Consider the following 26,569-nt stretch of genomic DNA (forward strand, 5'->3'; position numbering starts at 1 on the left):
GAGGGCCAGATCCATGCTGGAATTTTAGGTGGTAGCGTATCCCCCATTTCGATAAATGTGGTTATCTTAAAAACTTGGCATGGATCCGGCCTTCCAGGACCGACTTTGGAGAACCCGGCTCTAGTCACAGAGAATGGAGATATGACAGAACCATTATCCCTCAGCCTAGCTACTGGATTGGTGTAGAGTAGCATGATACGGTCTAAAAAACCACGCGGAAGTCCCATGTTTGGTCAGAGTCACTTTCAGGAATGGCCATTATAGCGAGTCAAATACCTCCTTGGCATCAAGAAGGGCATCAGCTGTTGGGAGGTCTGGGGAAATGTGGTTTACCATAGCAAACATGGTGCATAGGTTCAGGGTGGTGGACCTGTGGGTAACAAAACCAGTTTGAATTAGATATAATTTGTTCCATCAAAACGAAAGCCACGTGGTGATCACCTTGACTAGGATCTTGTTGTTGTGATTAAGAAGTGAGAGAAGCCTATATAATGTGCATAGCTGTGGCGCTTTACCGGGCTTGAGCAGGAGCGTTATCACCACCTCTCTGAGAGTAGACGGGAGGGACCCAGTCTTGAGTGGCTCTGCATAGACCTCTAAAAGATGTGGAGCAAGGGCATGCTTGTAAGCCTTATAAAACTGCCGTAAGGCCATCCAGCTCCGGGGCCTCAGTCCCATCTAGTGTGTCTGTCGCTTGAATGATTTCCTCACATGTGATTGGTTCTGCCAGAAATTGCTTGTGGCCTTCTGTCAACCATACCAGTGCGATTTCTGTCAGGTATTCTGATATCGCAGTAGTGTCCTCCCCTGTTCTCGTAGTGTATAGCCACTGATAGTACTGCATGTGCTCCCGGGTTATGCTTACATTATCAACCACAGTCTTCCCCTCAGCAGTAAGGAGTTATGTCACATAGGTACTGCTCGGGTTAGGGCATAATAGTGCCTAAGTGCGCACTGGTCTCCCACCCTCACCATATGTACACACCTGTGTATATTTTCCCAAGGTAAGCCACTTCGCATTCTGCAAGATCTCTAAAATCATCCAGTAGGACCAACCAACAATAGAGATGAGTTTTATGCCCCACCCTCACAGATTTACAGCCTATATCCAATAGTTGCAGCTTGATCGTCCTAACTCGTTGTGAATGTCTGTGAGTATTTCAGCATGTTTGGAAATACAGATGCCGCTCATTTAGGCTTTGCAGGCCTCCCTAAGGTTGGCATGTGTGATGACCAACCCAGTCTTAAGTGTGAAGTATTCCATGATGGAGTCACGAAACTCTGATCGGAACACCATATCATACAAGGCGTTATCTGAAAATCACCACTGTCTCACCAAGCCCCGGGCATATGCGATTCGCATTTGTAGCTTAACTGAAGTGTGATCTGCTAAGGTACGAGGGAGATGTGATATGTCGGCCATCCATAGGGTTGCATCCCGGGACATAAACCAGTAGTCAATACGTGTCCAAAAACCTAGGGGTGCCAAGTAGAATGTGTAGCCTGGTGTGTTAACATTGCGTGACTGCCACCCAATGACCGGATTGAAAATGTGTACAATAACCTGGAATACCCGCATGGCGTGAGGTTTGCCACTAAAACCGTCATCAGTAGAATTTAATATTGGGTCATAAGCCATGGTCAGAGCGACTCCCAGGAGCACTAAGTTGGCTTCCGACCATCCCATAGCTGTAGAGACTTCATAATAAAAGTCAGGGAAATCCAAGTTGGGAGCATAAATATTAACCAGGAGTGTAGTCCTGCCTGCCAATATGCCAGAGATAATCACATGCGTCCTGTCTCTATCTATAAAGCTATGATGATGTGCAAAGGGGATACTTTTATGTATCAAGGTGCAAACCTGTGGGATTCAGAGCTATAGTTGGAGAAGTATCAGCTCTCCCTCCATGTACAGGCATAGGAGCTTGTATCCCTAGGGAAAGGTGCATCTCCTGTAGGAACACCACCTTAACGCCATGATGGGTAAGGTATGAGAGCACTTCTTTGCCCTTCCTGGGGGTTGTTAAGGCCATGGATATTCCACCTCAGGCAGGTTAACTACACCTCCTCTAGACTGGGTCCCCATCAGGTAAGAGAGTATTAAGGAAAAGTCTAAATGAGTGTAAGAACAGAGTCGTGGTGTAGTCTGACAAGATATGAACATTCAAGCAACAGCAAAATACATTCAATACAACCCACCTCCCCACCCAAAGAAGAGTTGAAAACATCTGGCGAATCCCAAACACACAAATAAACATCACAATTTCAATCAATGCGGTGCACACCTTGGAGGGGTCGCAACACCATGGTAGCCGATGCCCTTCTGATACGTGATACCTAAGTGTGAGAGACAGTCGAGTTGGGCTATGTTATGACAGTAACATATGGTTACTAATTGAAACTCAGAATTCATATTGCGTTGGGAAGGAAAAACAGCACATGCAGCATCTATGTACAGTGACGAGGCAGAGACGCAGAGGCAGATAGCAGTCAGTCAGATGGATCACGGTAGCCAACTGGAGCAGCAGCAGTGGGAGAGCGGTCCAGGGTGGTGCAGCGGGAGGACCCACTCTCTTCACCTCATCGTTTACAGAATTCAATGGCATCCACAGGAGTAGTGAAGATCCGAGATTGCCCATTGACCTCCATCCACAGCCTGGCAGGGTACAACATACTGTATTTGAGCCCCTGTTTCCGCAAATTATTTTTGATGTCTGAGAATTTGCGTCTCGCTTCTTAGACAGCCATTGTGAGGCCTGGGAACAGTAATTTGGTATTTTAGAGGACCTTGTTCCTGGGCCAGGCGCAATGCTGTGTCCCTGTCTCTGAAGTTAGTAAGCGTGCTAAGATATAGCAGAGCAGCGCTCCAGGAGTAGGGTGGGGGCCAAATGACCTGTGAGCTCACTCTAGCACGAATGAATCAGTGAAGTTCCATCTTCTTAAGAGTTCAATGAGGAGATGTTTGACAAAAACATCGGGGTTGCCGATATTCGTGGACACTGCTACCCCATGATACTAAGATTATTGTGGCGTGACCATGCTTCAAGGTCTTCGTTTTTAGCCACTGCTGATTTTAGCAGTTTTTCCACCTTCTCCAGTCATTTCAAAAGAGCTGTGGAATCATCATTCATTTCAAGGATTTGCCTCTCCACACCATTCAATCTGACAGTGTGGCAAAATAGCCACTTGTCTATGCTGTATAGTCTGCTGGGAAGTGTGAAAAAGCGGATATCAATAGATTTGAAACCAGATTGCAATTCTGCCATGACAGCTGCAGTGCCATTGAAGGGCTCTGTTGCAATGTCCCCTGGCGGGGCCTCTTTAGTATCTGGGAGTGAGTTTTGGCATGTTGCGCTTCGAGGTTGGTAAAGAAGAGTTTCTTTTGCTTTGGGTTGCCACGCCCTATTATGAGAGCAGGAGAGGCCAGGGGTCCCGGAGATGTCACAGCCCAGGTGTTGGAGCAGCAATGACCAGTCTGAATGCCGGGTGATAAACCAATGGTGGCAATATACCTGGAGCTCCCAGACCTCGTGCGAAGTGCGTGGTAAGTCACAAGGGGTCTGTACAGCAGTGGGCCTGGGGACTCCGCCGTCCCCATCACCTTGTGTGATCCTCGAGTATAGCAATGCTGAAGGGGGGCTATGCAGCAGTGGGGGCCACCAAGACTTACAGTTTGTCACTTCTCTTTCAATGCGCTGCCAGACAGCAGAAAGAGTAGGGACACAACAAGATACAGGCGCTCGATCTGCTCGGTGTTGTCATGTTCTAGGCCACCTGATGCTGCTGAGTGTCTTGTGGCTGTAGAGTATTCCCTTAGGGCCAATAATCAATTGGGCAGCAGCTGCACCAGTGCACATGGCCACCGCCACTCAGCAGACCCACCAGCAGACAGCACAAACAGTTGCGGGAGAAGCACGCCCTGCAGCTGTCATTGCACCGGACAGAGAGACAGACGCTCTTCTGCTCCTACCTACTTGCGGGGATTTTAAACTATCATCATCGAGCCTAAACTCATCGGCGAACATACTTGAAGTAAGAGCCACTATATGGCCTACCAGGTTTCTATACACCTCCATCCTCCCTGCCTCCTGAGCGTCATTGCGCGCTCAATGGCTACCACGCATTGAACTGCAATATCTTTGATCACCAAGGATCCGTTCTTCTCGTTTGACTGCCCTTCACCACCCTCACATGGGCACCCGGCTGGGTACCCTGTGAGTTTATTTCCTTCACTACTCACACGGTGTCACTTTTTCTATATATTAGGCAGCGCGAACCACGGTTCAGGTGTCCCGTCATTTTAAGGTCCTGAAGAGACCCTTTATCCTTAATAGGGTAGAAACGTCGTCGACAGTAAACAAAGGCGAATCATCATTCAACACTTTTAACCAAAAAAGTGCCATGAATTGTATTGTTTTATTCATTATGGTCGCCTTTCTTGTTTGATAATTGAAACCTTGTATACATGTCACATGTTATGTCACTTTTAGCTTAGGTTTAATCACCTTTTTCACTGGGACACCCTTTATGATCATTAACTGTACGAATTTCCATTGTGTGTTTTTACACTGCTTATTTGTTGCCTATCAAAAGCACAAAAAATATTATTATTTACTAACTTCGATGTGTATAGACAATTTTCTTTCTGACTCCATTTTTAACCCTATACACTGCCATTGTGTTTTTTTCTTGTTTATTATTTCGCAGGAGCCATTGTTTCCTAGTTAAATTTACTACCCAGGCTCCGTGTGAGTAGGGTTCCCTTGTGTCCTTGTTCTAGACCCAGAAGGCCCAGCCATGACACACAGGCCAATCCTGCCACACCTGGTGCCAGTCCAAGCTTCAGTGCCACAGGGCCACGAACCCCCCAAGGGCCCCCATGGGCAGGATGTCTAGCAGCAGTAGCGGCAGGGGTGAGAAAGGGGTGGTCTGGCAAATCAGGTTGGCCAACCCAGCGGTGCTCGATAGCCACATCCTCAGGCTCATCCACAGGCCCCTGACGCCACGGGGCCTCCTAGGACCACACCAGGCTGCACCAGTCCGCAGGACCTGGTCTCCCGCCTCCAATAAGTCACCCATCTGCAGGCAAGCAGATTGGGCGAGTGTCCAGGTCATCACTGTCTCCCTCTCCATGCAAAGATTCACAGATGCAGTTGGATAGTGTGTGGGGAGAAACCAACCATTTTTGGCTTTCCGGGTCGATGTTTCACTGCCATGCTGCTATCTTGAATGCTGGCGTGGCCGCGCCCCCCCCCCAACCTTTTTCTACATTTCGCATTCCCCCACCTATGAGTATTTTGTGCTAATTTCCATGTATATTAGTCATGGAACGGTCAGGCTTATAAAGGAGTTCCAAAATGATCAAGCTCAGCACCGCTCAGACCTGGGTGGAATAAGGGCACATCCTTGAGGAATGAAAACGCACTTGTGTACATTTTTGTGTTGTACTTATGACCCTGTAAAGGCTCGTCATTTTGATTTTTTTGTAGTGTACGCTACTACATATTCTTCTGAATGTTTATCCTATGTTTTTCCTTAGGAATATCATATATGATCGTATAGTTCGTTTTCCCGACAAAGTTAATGCTGCTTTGAAAAAGAAACTACGTCACAGTTTAGCATGCTTCGGATTACAGTCCGGAAAATTGGAGAGATAGTAATTATCAAGTAATATCTCTCTCTGGAGAGGATTGTATTCCCACGTAATGACTTTGTGCTATTTAGCCATTATCAAGGTTCCTGGGACAAACGCAAACGTCTGCTTTTAATTTAATCTTTTTCTAGATTCATAGAGAATAACGACATCCAAGCGCTGTCACGGCACACATTCCGCGGCCTGAAGACCCTGACACACCTGTAAGTACAAAATGCGCAAGTGATTGGTTTATATGTGAATGGCTGCCTGGGGCTATATTATGCATTGTCATTGTTTGCGCCTGGCACACCTTTTAAAAAGTGCAACCAGTGCAAACAATGACAATGTGCCCTAAGAGGATGTATGCACTGCCCCCAGGGCAGCGCATTAATGTGAAAACACGGAACAGCTGCTCCGTGTTTTTTCAGTGCGCATGCTGAGGGAAGCTCCTCTGAACACAATATTTCTGGCTTTACCCTCTTACCTTACACTTGGGCAGATGACAGCACACCATGGATGTCATTTAGGGGTCGCCAGGGGTAGCAGCTGTGACCCCCTGGCATGCCCCTTGCGACCCCTGGCACTTACTTTGCAATCCCCAGCCTCAGAGGTGTCAAAATCAGTGCCAGGAACACAGTCAGCTTGTCCTTATGGACGTCGGTTGTGCCTTGACTCTGGGCCCGATTCAGAAAAGTAATTTGAGGCAAAATCCTAACTTTACAACTTTCGGTATTCATAAATGGCATTTAGGAGTAGTAAAGTTAGGAATCCTAACTTTACTACTCCTAAATGCCCTTTGTGAATACCGAAAGTCGTAAAGTTAGGATTTTGTCTCAGATTACTTTTGTGAATTGGGCCTTTTGTTTTCTGTCATTTTTTTATCACACTAATAGTGAATCATATTACATTTTTCACTATTATTATACTAAAAATAGAGTAAAATTAGTTGGAATATGACCGTCTCTGGCAGCTGTGGTGAGTAAAAAATGCTTCTAAATGTATCCTGTGTGCATGCTTCCGGGTGAGAGTGTGTTTACATGTGGGAGAGAGTGTGAATGTATGTTTATATGTAAACGTGTGTGTGAGTACAAGTGAAGGTCAAAAGGTGTGTGATGTCACTTCCGTTTCCCCTGGCATTTTGGTGAATTGACGCCATTGAGGCGTACTACGAAATAATATTCAAATTAAATCTACTTTCTTTGCAGATCTCTCGCCAACAATAACCTCAAGTCCCTTCCTAGAGATGTCTTCAAGCCGTTGACCCTCCTGAGTGACCTGTAAGTCCATTTGGATGTGTGGTGACTGGGGGTAACCATGTCATCCTGACTCCATTATACGAGCCACCAATGGTTGTGTTCTGCACTCCCTGACACTCGATGAGCAGAGAAAGGGTAGTGAGCGTGGGCTAGCCAATGGGGAAACAATTAGAGTCCTCAGCCGGCCAGTGTCTATGCTACAAGGTTCACCAAGAGAATTCTAAACTGGCTGGTGGCTCGCGCCTATAGAGACATGGAAGAGGTCCTGAGAAGAAAGTATCTCTGGCCTGGAAGGGACATCAGATTATTTGCATTTCAATGCTCCCTCTGCAATCTAAGACACCCAGTCGAATTCCCAAAGTGCCAGGGCCTTTGCCTTGTAGTGAAATTAGAAGAATTCCTCAGAAGCTGGTGATCTAAAGGCAACTGAATGTCATATGTTTTAGGGAAACAAACAGCCCCTGTAAGGAAAAATCCCGATTCCCACAAGGGGCATAGTCACTGCTGGCCAGTAATTCTACCAGTCGTCCAGTAGACAAGAGGTATGGGCCTGTCCAGAATGTTTTGTGTTTCCCTGTAGCAGGACATCTAGAACGATGAGTCCATTTTGGTCAATCCAGCAGATTTGTGGCATTACAACATTTGCCACATAATCTATCTCCTGCTGCATAATCTCTATATTATGGAAACAAAAACATATTCCTAGTTAAAATTGATCAGCAGCTACTGAAAAGGCTGCATGTTGAAATGATGAGCTCTGTTATGTTCTCTTGCTTCATATTTATAGAGCACACTTCGATCATGCTATTCCCTTGTAATACTCAGGGCATGTCGAAGGATGCCCAGGAAGTGGGTGTTTTCTGTTGGCTGGAGTGTCTTTGGTGTAAAGGATTGGCCATTGCATCCCATGTTGGGCAATCTGTGTGCCTCCATTTGTCTTTCTTTGTTGTCATGTCCCTTAGTGTCTTCTCAAGTTTCCCAGTCTCACCCAGTGTCTTTGCCTCCCTGCAAACATGTCCCTACATGTCCATGTCTCTTCATATTCGTGTGTGTGTGTTTGCGTGTGCACTCGTGTGTGTGTGAAGTTGTGTGTGTGTGCGCATCTGTGTGTGTGAAGTTGTGTGTGTGTGAGCGGGGGGTGTGTGTGTGCTCACCCACGACACCAAGTATGTCTTTAAAGTGTCAACGTCTCCCAATGTCTCTCTGAAGTGTACGTATCTCACAAGAGCGTCCCATTGTGTCCATATCTCCCAGTGTCTGTGTCCCTACAGTGTCCTTAATTTACTCTGGCTTCCGGTGTCCATGCGCCCCCAGAGTTGCCTGGTATCTTCCTGTGTCTGTGTGTCTGGTGTCTTCCTGTGCATGTTTGTCTGGTATCTTCTTGTGTCTGTGTGTCTGGTATCTTCCTGTGTCTGGAGTCTTCCTGTGCCTGTGTGTCTGGTATCTTCCTATGTCTGTGTCTGGTATCTTCCTGTGTCTGTGTGCCTGGTATCTTTCTGTGTCTGTGTGTCTGCTTTCTTCCTGTGTCTGTGTCTGGTATCTTCCTGTGTCTATGCATCTGGTATCTTCCTGTGTCTGTGTGTCTGGTATCTTCCTGTGTCTGTGTATTAGGTATCTTCCTGTGTCTGTGTGCCCAGTATCTTGTTGTGTCTAGTATTTTCCTGTGTCTCTGTGTCCAGAATCTTTCTGTGTCTGGTATCTTCTTGTGTCTGTGTGTTTCGTATCTTCCTGTGTCTGTCTGTGTGTCTGGTTTCTTCCTGTGTCTGTGTGTCTAGTATCTTCCTCTGTCTATTTGTCTGGTATCCTCCTGTGTCTGTGTGCCCAGTATCCTCCTGTGTCTGTGTGCCCAACATCTTCCTGTGTGTGTGTGTGTGTGTGTGTGTGTGTGTGCCTGGTATCTTCCTGTGTCTGTGTGCCTAGTATCTTCCTGTGTCTGGTATCCTCCTGTATCTGTGTGTCTGGAATCTTTCTGTGTCTGGTATCTTCCTGTGACTGTGTGTCTGGTATCCTCATGTGTCTGTGTGTCTGGTATCTTACTGTGTCTGTGTGTCTGGTATCTTCCCGTGTCTGTGTGCCCGGTGTCTTCCTGTGTCTGTGTGTCTGGTATCTTTCCGTGTCTGTGTGCCCGGTGTCTTTCTGTATCTGTGTGCCTGGTATCTTCCTGTGACTGTGTGTCTGGAATCTTACTGTATCTGGTATCTTCCTGTGTCTGTGTGCCCGGTGTCTTCCTGTGTCTGTGTCTGGTATCTTCCTGTATGTGTGTGCCTGGTATCTTCCTGTGTCTGTAGGTCTGGTATCCTCCTGTGTCTGTGTGCCCGGTATCTTCCTGTAACTGTAAGTCTGGTATCCTCCTGTGTCTGTGTGTCTGGTATCTTACTGTGTCTGTGTGTCTGGTATCTTACTGTGTCTGTGTGTCTGGTGTCTTCCTGTGAAGCCTGTCTCTTGAGTGCCCAGGTACTGCCAGTGTCTATGTCTCCCCATATTCCTGTCTCCCTGAGTCCCCCGGTGCCTACGCTTCCCTGTGCCTGTGTCTCCCCAGTGCCTCCCAAGGTTCTGCCTTTGCCTCACTGGTGTCTCACAGTGTCGGTCTGTGCTCGTAAGTATTACTCCAGTAATTTCCTCTGCTTTCCGTGGATCCCCGGGGTTTCCTCCATGTTGGTGTTTCTTAGTGTAAGTGTCTCCAAAGTGACTGTGTCACCTCAGTGTCTTCCTGAAGTGAACCTATGTCAAGTTCAAGTTTTAATCTTTATTCTGGGTCATTTAGACCATCAAAGATAAAAATACATAACATTGTTTGAGATTTAAAATTTACAATATTATTAAGAAAAAGTTTTTAAATTGCACACAAGCTCAAAATTGCATATTACAGGCATTATAATCCATACTAAAAATCAACCAATAACTTGAGACTTTATACAGTATCCCCCTCTTTTAGAACCCGCGATCGTATATGCCACATAGCCATTAAATACTTTGCTACAGCAAAAACGATCGGAGGTGACATGTCAGTTTTAAGAATTCTAAACGCGGGGAGATATTTCCTAAAGCCCATATTTTTAAGGATAGGCAGGAGCCAATACCTCCTCGCACGTTGGTAAGCTTTACAAAAGAAGAGTACATGTAAGTCACTCTCAGAGGGATAGGTGCATGCTGGGCACTGCTCTACTGCTGGTGGGTTGGACCAAGAGCTAGTGAAGGCCCTCAATGGCAAGGAGCCATATCTCCAGTGGAGATATAGTTTTCTTGCCAGCGCAGGACTCATACCATCTAATACACTTTCCATTTGGTAGGAATCTTTGAATTGTAAGAATGTATGGGTCAATGATCCCACCCGTGTATTACCTATGTCAATGGTCAACTTCTGCTGGTAATAAAGTTGTGAGAGTGCCTTCCTGGAGATCCTCCTACTTGCGGTCGCAGGGTCAGTCCATAATTCCGGAAGACCCAAACTTTCGCATGTGCTCCTTATGTATTTTAACCAAGGGATGTTACTGGTATTTGGTAGGGCCAGGAACTCTCGAAGCTCATTTCTGTAATCAACAAGGTCCTGGCTGCTCCATATTCGTCGCCAAAAAGCTAAAGGCTTCAAACCTAGCTCCTCAGCAATTGGCCTCAAACCTAGATCCAATCTGAGTGGAAGCAATGGTGTGCTCGAGGGAAGGGCCACTAGCTGTTTAAGAAATTTGTTTTCTGTGATTGATAGGTTTTTTACAGAAACATGGCCCCAAAGTTCCGCCCCATATACAACTGAGCCCCGTGCTTGGGATTTATAAATCTGTATCATAGGGCCCAGTGGGCGGTAAATGGATTTACCCACCATTCTCAGGATGCCCCCCGTCTTCTGGGATAACTTCAAATTTGCCCTAGTCGTATGAGTTCCCCATGTCATTTTCTCATTCAGGGTTACCCCCAGATATTCAAATGTGGTAACCCTCTCCAGACGTGCCATGCCTAACAAGGGATTGGGGCGTGTGGAGGGAATAGGGTTCAAGATCATAAATTTTGTCTTTGAGGCGTTTATTTCAAGACCCCTCTCAGTACAAAACTCTAGGAACCCGTCGAGTATCCGCTGAATTCCCATGGGTGATTTAGAAAGCAGCAGGGTGTCATCCGCAAACATTATGGCGGGCACCCTGCTGCCATTTAATTTGGGGGCATCGATATCATCTAACCTGGACAAATGGTCAATAACCCCGTTGACAAAGAGGCTCAACAGGGTGGGTGCAAGCACACAACCCTGCCTCACACCCCTGTCAACGGGGAATTTTTCCGTTAGGCCTCCCAACCTCCCGTACCTGACCTGGGCAAAATTATCCTGATGTAGTTTGATCAGAATGGCCAGTATGTCTGGCGGGACTCCCATATCTCCCAGAACGCTCCAGAGTTTGGATCTAGGCACCAGGTCAAAGGCAGCCCGTAAATCCACGAATATCGTGTACAGGCATCCCCCCTCGACAAGTGCCGTCCTCCAGTAAATAAGACTTAGCCGAAAAATTTGGTCCGTGGTGGATACCCCCTTTCTGAAACCAGCCTGAAACGGACTCATAGTGGCAGTTTCCTCTATCCAATTTTCCAATCAATCTAGGATAAGCCTTCCAAAGAGTTTCTGCGAAACATCTATCAAGCTGATGGGCCTGTAGTTGGATGGGAGCAGAGGCGAACCCTTCTTAAAGATCGGGACCACCTCTGCGCCCAGCCAAGTACGGGGTACCTGCATGCCCTTTAAAATCGCATTGAATAGGACCAGAAAGTAAGGGGCCCATATATCTGGCTCCTGTTTAAAAAGATCGCCAGGGAGACCATCCAGTCCGGGTGCCTTTCCGGTTGACAAGCCTGTTATGGCAAGCCGAACTTCCTTTATTGTGAATGGATCCCCTGTCATGCAATTATCAGCTAACAGAATGGGGCTGCTGCCCCCACATCCTGGGGCCTCTGTATACAGGGATTGAAAATGCTCCTGCCAGGACTTTGATGATATATTTGGCTCTATTGCCGTAGCTAATTCTCCAGAACCTGAACTAACAGTTCGCCAGAACTTCCTTGAATCCATAGAGGCCAAGGATCTTGCAAGTTCTTCCCACTTATTCTGGTCCCATTCCATTTTGGCATTGGCAATGAGCCTCTTGTAGTCGCGTCTCCTGGTTTGAATCTCCAACCTATCTTTACGATTCTTGATACTCAGCAGGAGATCCCTCCTTGCACTACGGCACGCCGCATTATACCAAGTGCACTGGCTCCTTCCACCCCCCCTCCTCGGACCATTATTAAATAAATCTGCGGATAAAAACGTTACAAGTTCTTCATGGTGCAGCCATATCTGTTCATTATTGGCCACAGAACTTGGTTTTTCGCTTAAAAACGCCATCTTTTCCAAAGTAGGGATAAAATTGGGAAGTTCTCCTTCCCCGCCGTGTCGGGTAGGAAGGAGAAAGTCCAATTCCAAAGCATTATGGTCGCTGTCTTGTCTATCCATGACCCTAAAATCTGCGACGTATGACCAAGAGGAAAGCTGTACTAAAATATAATCTAGTCTTGATTCCCTGCCTTTTCGGTTGAATGTGGGTTTGCTCGGGATGTCGGATTTAGCTCGCCCATTACAGGCCCTAAGCCCATGTCTCATTGTTAAGGCAGTGATCTGTACTGCCAATGGGCTCCAAGCCTTTGGTGGGATAGATACTATTGATGGTACTCGCCATCTTACCTCTTCCTCTAAACAGGCCCCATCTAAAAGACCTGGTAAAGGTTCATAATGGGAGTTCAGGTCCCCACCTACTATAAAAGGAAATCCCTGGGGGAGCTCCGCCAAGAGGTCCGCTAGTTTGTCGATGGTAGGAGACTCCTTTGAAATAATAACCGGCCTCGAATAGACATTTACCACCGCCAGTCTGCAAGAATGATGCCATTCCAATAGTACCACAAGTATATCTTCGGATTCCACTGGGAAACGCGTAGCCTTGCATCCCAAGTGGATACCGACCCAAGTTTCAAGTCCGCCAGATGGGCGCCCCCTTCCCCCCCATTTCGCAGGAATGGAGAATACTGCAAAGCCCCGCCTCTCATGTTCCTCTCTTTCCCATGTTTCCTGAAACATACATAGATCCTTGGAATCAGTATATTCAGTCCAATCCTGGGAATCAAACTTGTTTCCCAGGCCCGCCACGTTCCAAGATAGTATTTTTAATGAATGGGACCCGGTACTACAAATGGTAGTGTGAGTACAAGCGTCCTCTTTATCTCTGGGCGTTACCTCTATGTTTGCTAATGGGGTGTTCATATCTCCCTCCACGACATGCCGCGGCAGCCAGGTTGTTCAGAGCCACATGGTGTTCGGGGGGATTAAGCAGCTTTGTTCCTAGGTTAGCTTCCTCCACAATCTCCCCTGCTGCAGAATTAGATTTCCCACTTGCGTGTATGGGCAGTCAGTCCACCATATCTAAATGGCTATATCTATTCTGGAGTGGGAGATGAAAGTATTGGGGGGGTCTCCGGGAGTATTGATTTTGCATTTCTGCGCCACGGTTACTACCTCTACTGTGGCAGGTTTCCCATCCCTCGTCTATCATGCTGGGTGTGTGGTGGACAAGTTCCTGCCTGCGAGGGTCGGGTGGTGCTCTCCATCCTCTTGGCAACTCCTCACCCAATCTCTCTTGGTGTAAATGGTATGTATTAATATCGGGGTTCCCTAGATATTGTCTTCTGGGATAATAGGTGGCTCCCCTTTTCTTGTGATCTCCCCACCTGATCGATCTTTGTATCTGTGCCCCCCATAGCTCATCCTCTCTATCATATGCCAGGGGAGGATAGAAGAAGGAGAGGGGTAGAGATTGAAAGGCGGTCCCCTCTGCGTCATTGGGCCACCCACATATATGCAGGACGGCCCTTTGGTCTTTGAAATTAACTATGACGCAGTCGCCCTTTATGGATTTAGTAGAGTTACCCACCCACGGGACCCTTCTTACCATAAGAACGGGGCTCACTATACCTTCCGGGAGCGGCCTATATGTACATAGCCAATTTATCACCTTGTTCTTAAGAGAGATAGTGGATTCTTTAAAGGTGGAGTTCAATTCTGGAACCCCCACCAACACAACAGTATATGGTACTGCCTCTGGGGGGAGATGTATTGGTCCAGGGTTTGTTCTCTCATTGGCACCCTTCGTCGTTAATTTCACATCATTAGTTGGATTGGTAGAAGCAGATTTGCTCTCCCCAGTTTGAACTACCCTCATAGGGGGGGGGGGAGATGTGCGATTAAGCTGATTAACATGTTTATTTGCAACATCTGCCATCAGGTCAGTAGTAATACAGATAGGCGAGCTAGATACTGCCTGTTGGACTATGTGTGAGGCACTTTTGGCTTGGTGTGTGATTTGGGGGGAGTCCCTTTGAGCAACCCTATCGGAAGCCTTTACTCTACCTTTATTGGCTATTTTCAGGCTGTCGGCTAGTTGGACTGTTGATTTTTCTATAACCACTAGCCTGGCCTCCATCTTTATTAGTCTTTCTTCCAACGGGCTTAAGAGATTTTTTAAGAGGGCACCTATGTCCGCAAGGGTGACATCCTCCTCGATATATTCAGGTAGGGTTAAATTGGATTGGTTACTCGTCTTCTTTGCTGAGATCAAAGGCATGAGCTCAGCTCTGCCTGATTGCGGTTTTTCCCTAGTGGTTGAGCGGGAACTTTTTGGTGGCATGTTTGTGGGTGGAACTATGGTGTTTTGCTTTCTTTTGCCCTTGAGCCCTCCACGTTTTTTTGGAATCGCTCCCTCACTAATTCCACTTCGCTTATTTGGTTTAGAGCCTGAGGGATTAGTAATGTCAGGATCTAATGTAGGATTTATAGTGGTTGTAGGATGGGGTTGGGCTCCGGGAAGAGTTAGCATACTGAGATCTACAGAATCACTAGGGTCCTTACTACTTGCCTGGGAAGTACAATTCAATATATTCAGTGACTCAGAAAAATCATTAATGTCATCCACCAATATGTCCGGCGTGGTGAATTCTGAGCTTACCACAGGCGACTTGGCCTGGGCCAAAGGGCCCATAGACGATCTCCGCACCCAATCCAGCTCTTGGGATATTCGCCTTTCAAGGAGCGTGATGTCCTCAATTAACAATGACCCTGCTTTCACGAAATAATTATCCAATGTTCCCTTTAATAAGGTCGTGGAAGCCATGGCACTTTTGCTCCTTGTCTCTCTTGTCGACATCTCTTCGTAAAGGGTCCTTTAATTGTCCCTCTTGTTCCGAAAAAGGTCTAAAAGGTATGGCCCTGGCCCGGCCTCTTCCGTCCTCTAACGGCCTCAAACGGCCCGCTCTTTGCCCGGTCTTCGCTCCGGGCGCGTTCCGCTGGCGTGTAGGGGCGGGGCTCATAAACTGGTCGGGCGTAAAGAAAGGGGGAGGGGCCGGGAAGAGGACACAGGTGTGCTGGGTCAGCGCAACAGCGAGCACCCTGGTCCTCGCAGTCCCGGGATGGTAGAGAACAGCCTCCCCAGATGCAGCGTCCTTTTAAAATCAGCGGTCCCAGGCAGGGAGAATGACCAGCTTCCAAGTGTCCTGCGTCCAAATGCGGCGAGCGGCTCCCGCGAAGCGGGGGCCGCGAGAGGTAAAATACTTGATGGGGGAGGGGCCGGGAAGAGGACACAGGTGTGCTGGGTCAGCGCAACAGCGAGCACCCTGGTCCTCGCAGTCCCGGGATGGTAGAGAACAGCCTCCCCAGATGCAGCGTCCTTTTAAAATCAGCGGTCCCAGGCAGGGAGAATGACCAGCTTCCAAGTGTCCTGCGTCCAAATGCGGCGAGCGGCTCCTGCGAAGCGGGGGCCGCGAGAGGTAAAATACTTGATGGGGGAGGGGCCGGGAAGAGGACACAGGTGTGCTGGGTCAGCGCAACAGCGAGCACCCTGGTCCTCGCAGTCCCGGGATGGTAGAGAACAGCCTCCCCAGATGCAGCGTCCTTTTAAAATCAGCGGTCCCAGGCAGGGAGAATGACCAGCTTCCAAGTGTCCTGCGTCCAAATGCGGCGAGCGGCTCCCGCGAAGCGGGGGCCGCGAGAGGTAAAATACTTGATGGGGGAGGGGCGGGGAAGAGGACACAGGTGTGCTGGGTCAGCGCAACAGCGAGCACCCTGGTCCTCGCAGTCCCGGGATGGTAGAGAACAGCCTCCCCAGATGCAGCGTCCTTTTAAAATCAGCGGTCCCAGGCAGGGAGAATGACCAGCTTCCAAGTGTCCTGCGTCCAAATGCGGCGAGCGGCTATGTCAGTCCCCGTGCACGTGTTCAGCCAGTACATTCCGAAGTTCAAGTGTCCCGAACGTTCAGCTCTCCCGCTGTCCATGCCTCCCAGTGTCATTCCAGTCTCTTCATGTGTCATGACCAGGGCCCCTGGAGTTATGCGGAAGGGGAGGGCCAAATTCTGCGCCAGGCTTGAGTAAATTATGCGGCACGAAAAGGCAATTTAGGCGGCGTAATACGGCACATTTCTGCTAGTATTTTGTACATTTTACACTTGTTTACAGTGTCTGGGCATTGTGTGCAATTCATTAGCACCAGTTTAAACTCAAATATAAGAATACGCAACAGAAATGTAACCAGTCAAGCTTTGCAAAGGGCCTTCCACTGTGAGACATCACAAGTTGATGCGTTTTTAGAAACTTTTGAACCGTTTGACCTAGAAACAAAAATGTTTGTGTAGAAATCTGCAGATTGTGCAGGTGGCAAATGCGGCGGATCTAAAATTGTGCGAAAATCGCTGCGGCCGCACCACCGTATAGTTCCAGTGGCTTTGGTCATGACTGTGTACCCGGCATGTTTACAGGCCTGTAGCTCCCCACTTGTGTAGCCATATCCATTGCTCCATTGCAACTATCTTCCCATGTACTGTGCATGCTCCTCATGTCTTACAGCGTTAGTGTCTGACCACCAATGCCTGTGTCTGCCCAGTGACACGCTCATCGCTCCAGTGTCTACCTAACGTCTGGCAGTGTCTGCCCAGTGCCTTTCGTGTGATGTTCTGCATCTCTCTAGTATCGTCATCATCCCTTCTGTGTCTCCTCCTGTCTCTCAATGTCTGTGTCTGTGACTCCCCATGTCTTACATTGTCTGTCGCTTCCTGTGTTCCCACTGATCGCGGTGTCAAGGTCATTGTATACCTCTGTCTGTGCACCATCGTACCACTGTGTATCCACTCAGCCTGTATGCATATGCCAGCAATAGGGGAAAGAGGTGCGGGGGGGGGGGCACTGGTGTTAGAAGGTGCTGGTGGCACTTTGCAACAGTTAACTGGTTGCAAAGTGTCACTTGTACCTGTTGGATGCTGTGTTCAGGCATCGCAGAGCTGAGAATTTCTTCCATGTTGCATCCAATACACGTTATCACCCGCACAGGCAGGCAATAACAACTGTTAATTATCCTGCCTATAGTTATGGGCCCAAACCACAGGACGAATGCTCCTTTCGGGGATAACTGTTTCACACAAAGGGAGCATTCTGATGTAATGGCTGGCCTTTTCCCATCAGTCCATCCAGGGTGCTAATACTGATAATGTACTTTAGTTCACTATAGATCTTTAAACCTTGTTGTATTATGTCTACTGCAAGAAACAAGCCCCTAAATATTTCAAATAAAGCAGAATAATTGTTTAGTTTTATCAAGAAAATATTTTGTTCCACTGTTGATGCCAAGTCATGTTTATCCTCGAGGGATTTTATTTGGATATGCATCATACAGCAAAATACATTGCATGCAATCAGTCCATTAGTGAATTAACCAACTATGTGCAGCTGAAACGTATTTCGATAGAATATGTCTCCCGCAATTACCTAAATTCATACAGGTCCATCGTCTTCAAATAAATATTGTAAATGCTGCCCTTTTAAAACAGATACGATCAACCTTATTCCTCCTACCAAGAAATTCTATTCTTCTATGCCATCCACCACTCACTAGACAGGAGACAGAAGGAAATGACAGATCCATGACACAATATCATGATGAAGAATATAGTTGACAAAAATATTGTGTTAAAAATATCGTTTATTACAATATTGTGATCCTATACTTACAAAGAAAATGACAAAAATATCGGAAAAAATATAAATTGACGCTAATATTGTTAAACAACATACAAAAATAGTGTTTTTCTATATATATTTATACTTCAAATTAGTAAATCTTAAACATTTTAATATACAATATAAATATAATATAATATAAGATAAATAAATTCCACAATTTTTAATACTATATGTACATTTATATAAACACATATATATGTATGTGTGTTTATATAAAAAATTGTGTATATGTATAACATCAATAATACATATCTATGATGCATTATATTAATTTTAATTTTATTTTCTATTTACTACTATAAAAACATATCCATTATTAAATATAAACACAAACACATATATATGTAAGAAAACACCATAACAATATGCAAACAAATCAATAAATATTTTAATTAATTTCACCAGTTTACAAAATATTAGAGCCCCCCCAAATAAATTCCCAGAAGAAATATTATAAATATTAAGAAATAAAAACAAACAATATTATATATATACAAATAAACAAATAATAATATTCATTGTAGTTAAAAAATATAACATATACTATTCCCACTCCAGTTTAACCAACAGTAGGGAAGGTGTTGGACTTTGATGGGGTCAGATTTTCTATTCCCACTCCAGTCTATGCAACACTAGGAAAAGCATTGGACTTCAGAGGGGTTACATTTACTCTTCCCACTCCAGTCTAAGCGACAGTAGGGGAAGCATTGGACTTCAGAGAGGTTAGATTTACTATTCCTAATCCAGTCTAAGCAACAGTTGGAGACGTGCTGGACTACGGAGGGTTTAGATTCACTATTCCCACTCCAGTCTAAGAAACAGTAAAGAAAGTGTTGGACTTCGGAGAGGTTAGATTTACTATTCCCATTCAAATCTAAGCAACAGTAGGGAAAGTATATGATTAGCCCTATTAACATAGACAAAATACTTAATCCCTAAAATAAAAATTATTAAATTACATTAAATGAAAATATATATAATTTTCAGAAAAATAAAACCATTTTATATATTAATTAAAAGAAAAGAAAGTAGAATTTCGAACTACATATAATAAAATTAACTTCGCTAACTATCAAAAAAAGTATGAAATCATTCATAATAAATTTAATTACAATTAATACTTAAATCAATTTAAATAAAAAATATCACAGCACCAACAAACTTTCACAAACACCATTAGATAAATAACAAAATTAAAAAATATAAATATGAAAACATATACTTAATTAATTATTAATGAATACATTACATATAAATATTAATTATTGCAAATCAAAAATTGTTTTTTCCAACCAACTACCCCCCAAAAAACTAAAACACATTTAACAATACATGTGTAACACACATATAAATACTAAAATAAATAAAGAAAACATTAGAAAAATTACACAATCATTATTAAATTAATTTACATAATTACCAATCAAATAATAAATGATGTAAAATCTAAATATATTATAAAACAAAAATTCATAATAAATCAATTAAAAGAGCTATATAAATAATTATTTATAAAGTACATTTATTTGTAATTTAAATAACTTCCCACCCTGTCCCACTACAAATCACCCTACAAGTACAACAACCCGATACAACACTATAAATTACTAATAAAACTAAATAAAAAATCTAGAGTATTTAAAATTACAAACTAGATTTAAAAAAATTAATAATTATACCAACAATATTAACACATAAAATAATAACATTAACAAAAATACATTAAAATACATTTAAAACATTATTCTTTTTACAACTATCTTATTGAAAACAAGAATAAACACAGCGATATTCATAAAAACAATATTATTACCCAAACAAATGATATTCATGACAAATATGTTCTATACCACCAAATGTTTGCATCACAATATTTTTTCCGATATTAATGTGTTCTGATATTTTGAACTACATTTTTGACTAAACATCAGAAACAATGGACATTAATTTCTTAAGTATTGAGCCCTAAGGGCAGTGCCCTTGGACTTAATAATGTGTTTATTAACCTTAAATATAATTAAAAGTAAAGTATGTGTGCCAATCAGTGCCAAACTACTAGAGTGCAGATTGGATGTTAACCATTAACCATCACTAAGATGCATAAAACAGGGTTGTACTACTCAATATTGACACCAACAATGTGGTACAAGAATATCGAGGACAGAATATTGATGGACAAAATATTGAATGGCAAGTTCATATAGGAAAACATAGAGTTACTATTCCCAACTCCTTCGGAAATCAATGAGGTGGGAGAAAGAAGGGCTTAGATCCACTCAGCTTCCTTGTCTCAATATTCACAAAAATCAATGGTAGAGCGGATCACTGGTCCTGGGAAACCAGGGTATTGCATGGACAGTACATTGTACCGTATAAAAAACCCTCATTCACGTCTTTGCTGGGATCGAGATTAGCGGTATATCTTGATTCTCCGCTGACTGTGGTCTTTAACGTGATCGCATAATCATTGGGTCAATCCAATGCTTCCTCCACCCGGAGGCTTTTAACCACTGGTTAATCACAGTAGTGATCGTGAATCAAAAAAGAAGGGTGAGGTGATCGTGATAAATGGAAAAGTGTATTAGAATTCTCGTAAAACCAGTAGATAATTTATTGGTACTGGGTTCGAGACCAAGATAAAAAAGTATTGTCGTTGTGCACGGGTCTGACTGATTATGGTCAGGTGCACTAGTTAAAAACTGTGTCCAAAAAAGGTCGACATGTTTCAGCCCTCGTCAGCCCAAAAGGGTCTAGCGGGCTTTCTTCAGGACCTGGTGCAGAATGGGGGCCCGTGTTATGGGCTCCCTTGTGGATGTGCAGGGAACTTTATCCTATTCGAATGCACATTCAATCTTAATCCAATGGATTGAAAAAATGGTTGTGGGGGGAAGGAAAGAAAGAAAGAAGGAAAAAGCATAAAATCATTGCGAATTCATTCTGTATGCAATCATAAAAAGGCAAAGCTTTGTTTAAGGGAGACCCCCAGTGGGGAACCCCTGGTATGGCAAAGTTCGACCCTCCTTTACTAGTAAGATGCAGATCTCGTACACAATCCATTTTGTCATATCCCAAGGCAATAGTATTTAGTACTCCGACCAACTCCTCATGTCACAAACGATGTGTGTGCTCTGTACACCCCTATGCGTCAAGTGAGGCTGAGGGGTTTGAGAGAGTAGCACCTACAAACGTCTGGTGAGGGCGGTAGGATCTCTGTTATCGCTTGGGATCAAGTCATTAATCAAAAAACGCGTTAGCCCCCACACAGAGGTATCTCGTCTATGCATTTAGTTAAGACAGTTTAAGCTAGGTGGTATATTCATGTCAGATATGAGTTCCCCAGTGAAAGCGAGAAAATCAGATAGGAAAGATTTGTTGACTAGTGCAGTTCAATTATTTTGTTTTTGTCAAGCGGCTATAAATCATAATGAGACATAGTGATACATGGGGCAGGGTGAGAAAATTTCGTCATTACCTTGTCTCCTATGTTGCAGGCCACAGCGGGTACTCTAGGGGAGTCGCATCACGCTCTAGTTGTGTTTAAAGAAAGAGCAATGCTTGAATAGAGAGTTGTTAGGGCAATACGTTACGTTTTTGTTGTGTGATCTCGATTCCGGCTCTCGGCGTTCTTGATCTCCTGCCAGTTACCTCTTCGGCGTCGGTCTGGGACCTGTGCTGACTCTGCCTCCTAGGACCCGGTGAAGACACTGGATCCGGGTCTGTTCGTTCTTAAATAGGCGGAGTGGTCATGAATAATGAGGAAAGACTAGGAGTCGAAATCTGACTTAGAGAAGAAATTTACTAATATATTTAAAACGAATTATATTGTTCAAACGTCAATTTGCGATCATGTAATTTGTCGGTTTTTTGACAATCAGCTCCTACTATGCTGGAAATAGTCGTAATGCTTGTATACAATTGTCGCATCGTACCATGTGACTGTTGTAGCTGGGATTACTCAATTATAGAAGATCCTGTGTTTTGGACATTCCGTGACTGGGTTGGTCGTGTATGTAATTTGCTTAGTACATTGGTCAGTTCCAGTTATGTAGGGAAACGGCTCTGAGTGACAAAGTATCGCGATCTCTCTGATGTTGCATTGGTCATGGTGCTGAGTAGTTAAGGATCCGGTGAGAGGGGGAATACCATTTCGCCCAGTCTCTTCTGTGACAAGCTGAAACAACACGGTGTTTTAGTCAGTGCCTGAAAGATCGTATTTCTTTCTTGGTTCGTTGAAAAAACAGTTAGTGTCGAGAGGTTACTGGGGTCCCCAAAATACTCTCCCTCGATATATATCATGTATTTTTCAAGCTGAGCCACGGAATATTGTCGTTCAGTCCTCGTTTGTGTGTCTGGAGACGGTACACCCATCTTTGTTCCTTTTCGAACAGAATTTTGTCTGCATTGGAGTTTTTGTAGGCTAGAGTCTCTAAGATTACCCATTGTAGATCATCTACTGTGTGTCCTTGCTCTATGAAGTGACAACTCATCTTTGTAGTCTGTTTCTTACATCTTACATTGCTTCTGTGTTCTCCCATTCTCATTTTGGCTTTTCTTGTGGTCATGCCGATGTATCTTAAACCGCAAGGGCAGGTAATCATATAGATTACATGCGTAGTATTGCAGTTTGTGTGTGTTCTGATTGTCCATTTCAAGTCAGGTAGTAGTTGTATTGTTTTAGTTGCTTTCGTTAGGTGGCAAACTGAACAGGTGCCGCAAGGAAAATGTCCTGTTACGGGTGAGTTATTCCATGGTCCTCGTGGAATTTCATTGGTGGTTCTCTCTGGAGGTCTTGTGTGCACAAGTAGATCTTTTAAGTTCCTGGTTCTCCTATTCGAGAACCTTGGTTTTGGCCATTTGAGAGATCCGGAGGTCAAGATCTTCCAGTTTTTGTTTATGATTTTCTTGATGTTATTCGAAGCAGTGCTATAGGTACTCACACAGGTGATCAGATCTGGTGTTGGTTGTTTTGGGACGGTTTCTAGTAGTGCTTCTCTCTGTTGATTTTTGGCCCTCTTACGGCATTTTTCAATGGTCTTTCTTGGGTAGTCTCTTGCTTGCAGTTTTTTGCTGAGGTCCTTGGCTTGACGTCTGTAGTCTCTCATCTCACTACAGTTACGTCTCAGCCTGAGGAATTGCCCATAAGGCAGATTGTCTCTTAATGGGCGTGGGTGGAAACTTTTGTAGGACAAGAGGCTGTTCTTGGAGGTTGGCTTGAAGAACGTTTTGGTGTGTATCGTGTTATTCTCGATGAAGATAGTTACATCAAGGAAGTCCAGACTGTTAGGACTTGCTGTATAGGTAAATTTTAACCATATATCCCTAACCATATATCTATATGATTACCTGCCCTTGCGGTTTAAGATACATCGGCATGACCACAAGAAAAGCCAAAATGAGAATGGGAGAACACAGAAGCAATGTAAGATGTAAGAAACAGACTACAAAGATGAGTTGTCACTTCATAGAGCAAGGACACACAGTAGATGATCTACAATGGGTAATCTTAGAGACTCTAGCCTACAAAAACTCCAATGCAGACAAAATTCTGTTCGAAAAGGAACAAAGATGGGTGTACCGTCTCCAGACACACAAACGAGGACTGAACGACAATATTCCGTGGCTCAGCTTGAAAAATACATGATATATATCGAGGGAGAGTATTTTGGGGACCCCAGTAACCTCTCGACACTAACTGTTTTTTCAACGAACCAAGAAAGAAATACGATCTTTCAGGCACTGACTAAAACACCGTGTTGTTTCAGCTTGTCACAGAAGAGACTGGGCGAAATGGTATTCCCCCTCTCACCGGATCCTTAACTACTCAGCACCATGACCAATGCAACATCAGAGAGATCGCGATACTTTGTCACTCAGAGCCGTTTCCCTACATAACTGGAACTGACCAATGTACTAAGCAAATTACATACACGACCAACCCAGTCACGGAATGTCCAAAACACAGGATCTTCTATAATTGAGTAATCCCAGCTACAACAGTCACATGGTACGATGCGACAATTGTATACAAGCATTACGACTATTTCCAGCATAGTAGGAGCTGATTGTCAAAAAACCGACAAATTACATGATCGCAAATTGACGTTTGAACAATATAATTCGTTTTAAATATATTAGTAAATTTCTTCTCTAAGTCAGATTTCGACTCCTAGTCTTTCCTCATTATTCATGACCACTCCGCCTATTTAAGAACGAACAGACCCGGATCCAGTGTCTTCACCGGGTCCTAGGAGGCAGAGTCAGCACAGGTCCCAGACCGACGCCGAAGAGGTAACTGGCAGGAGATCAAGAACGCCGAGAGCCGGAATCGAGATCACACAACAAAAACGTAACGTATTGCCCTAACAACTCTCTATTCAAGCATTGCTCTTTCTTTAAACACAACTAGAGCGTGATGCGACTCCCCTAGAGTACCCGCTGTGGCCTGCAACATAGGAGACAAGGTAATGACGAAATTTTCTCACCCTGCCCCATGTATCACTATGTCTCATTATGATTTATAGCCGCTTGACAAAAACAAAATAATTGAACTGCACTAGTCAACAAATCTTTCCTATCTGATTTTCTCGCTTTCACTGGGGAACTCATATCTGACATGAATATACCACCTAGCTTAAACTGTCTTAACTAAATGCATAGACGAGATACCTCTGTGTGGGGGCTAACGCGTTTTTTGATTAATGACTTGATCCCAAGCGATAACAGAGATCCTACCGCCCTCACCAGACGTTTGTAGGTGCTACTCTCTCAAACCCCTCAGCCTCACTTGACGCATAGGGGTGTACAGAGCACACACATCGTTTGTGACATGAGGAGTTGGTCGGAGTACTAAATACTATTGCCTTGGGATATGACAAAATGGATTGTGTACGAGATCTGCATCTTACTAGTAAAGGAGGGTCGAACTTTGCCATACCAGGGGTTCCCCACTGGGGGTCTCCCTTAAACAAAGCTTTGCCTTTTTATGATTGCATACAGAATGAATTCGCAATGATTTTATGCTTTTTCCTTCTTTCTTTCTTTCCTTCCCCCCACAACCATTTTTTCAATCCATTGGATTAAGATTGAATGTGCATTCGAATAGGATAAAGTTCCCTGCACATCCACAAGGGAGCCCATAACACGGGCCCCCATTCTGCACCAGGTCCTGAAGAAAGCCCGCTAGACCCTTTTGGGCTGACGAGGGCTGAAACATGTCGACCTTTTTTGGACACAGTTTTTAACTAGTGCACCTGACCATAATCAGTCAGACCCGTGCACAACGACAATACTTTTTTATCTTGGTCTCGAACCCAGTACCAATAAATTATCTACTGGTTTTACGAGAATTCTAATACACTTTTCCTTTTATCACGATCACCTCACCCTTCTTTTTTGATTCACGATCACTACTGTGATTAACCAGTGGTTAAAAGCCTCCGGGTGGAGGAAGCATTGGATTGACCCAATGATTATGCGATCACGTTAAAGACCACAGTCAGCGGAGAATCAAGATATACCGCTAATCTCGATCCCAGCAAAGACGTGAATGAGGGTTTTTTATACGGTACAATGTACTGTCCATGCAATACCCTGGTTTCCCAGGACCAGTGATCCGCTCTACCATTGATTTTTGTGACTATTCCCAACTCCTCATTTATGTATTTTGAAAATATATGTATACCGCATAGGTACATATATGCAGCGTTAGGTAGAGAAACTCAAGACCTGTCAATATTTCCTACAAATATTTAGCACCCCATAAATATGCTTGAAACTCTTATTTTGAGCCAGTATCCCCAAGAATTAGATAAAGCTCTTGAGCCAGTTCATCTGCCAACTTTACTACATTTTTAATTTAGCTGACCTAGATTTATTCTCCCAAGTTCTTCACTCCGTGGCAAACTGTAGGGCACCTTCTAGAATAATATGCACTACCGGTCAATTTTCTAACAGTCAAGGGTCTCCGACTTTTGTCACATGAAGCCGCTCTGGAGATCTTATGTCCTCTTAACAAATAGCAACATTTATAGTTAGATGGTGGCAAATGCAAAGAGGAAAGTAATCCAAGGATGATCCCAAGCAGCTCTTAAGAAGCTAGCTGGAGAAAATCAGCATTAAGGTTTCTCAGGTCATGATGCTAAACATCTCACCCAAAAGGATAGAGTGGTTGTCTTCCTAATAGACACTGCTTTGGTCCTGATTAAAAGGGAGAAGGGGAGTGTAAGGAGTGAGATATCAACCATGCCAGTAAATATTGATATAGAGGGCTGCTCTTTTTACCTTGTGCTGTAAATTTCTTCTACTTTCTATTCCGAGATTTCCTTGGAAAATTAATGACGTGCATGTAGAATATGATGTTTTGTGCACCAAATTACACATTCATTGACCTTTACCACGTTTTTCACCAAGTAAATTTAAGAAGGTTTAACCTGATGAAATTCAACAGGGGAAAATTGCAGTTGTGCACTATCTTTTGAGTATTCTAAAATCCAATTCTTGTGCGAAGAGGGGTTAGCGTAAGGATCGGAATTTACTGGCACACGTATATTCAGGGCTTATGTCGATGGCTGCCGCAAGCTCAGAGGCTTTTCAAGTATATGGCAGGTT

The 26,569-nt window shown here is 44.3% G+C and overlaps 1 protein-coding gene across 1 annotated transcript in view; it reads left to right on the plus strand.

Moving 5' to 3' along the window:
- LGI3 (leucine rich repeat LGI family member 3) overlaps nt 1-26,569 on the plus strand; it is a 195,524-nt gene that overhangs the window by 136,060 nt on the left and 32,895 nt on the right. The window contains exons 4-5 of the mRNA XM_085633810.1: nt 5,785-5,856; nt 6,841-6,912. Of these exons, the coding sequence (XP_085489936.1) occupies nt 5,785-5,856; nt 6,841-6,912 (144 nt within the window). The remainder of the gene's footprint in view (nt 1-5,784; nt 5,857-6,840; nt 6,913-26,569) is intronic.

This window comes from Triturus cristatus, chromosome 11 (genome assembly GCF_964204655.1).
Source record: "Triturus cristatus chromosome 11, aTriCri1.1, whole genome shotgun sequence".
In the NCBI taxonomy this organism is placed as follows: domain Eukaryota; kingdom Metazoa; phylum Chordata; class Amphibia; order Caudata; family Salamandridae; genus Triturus; species Triturus cristatus.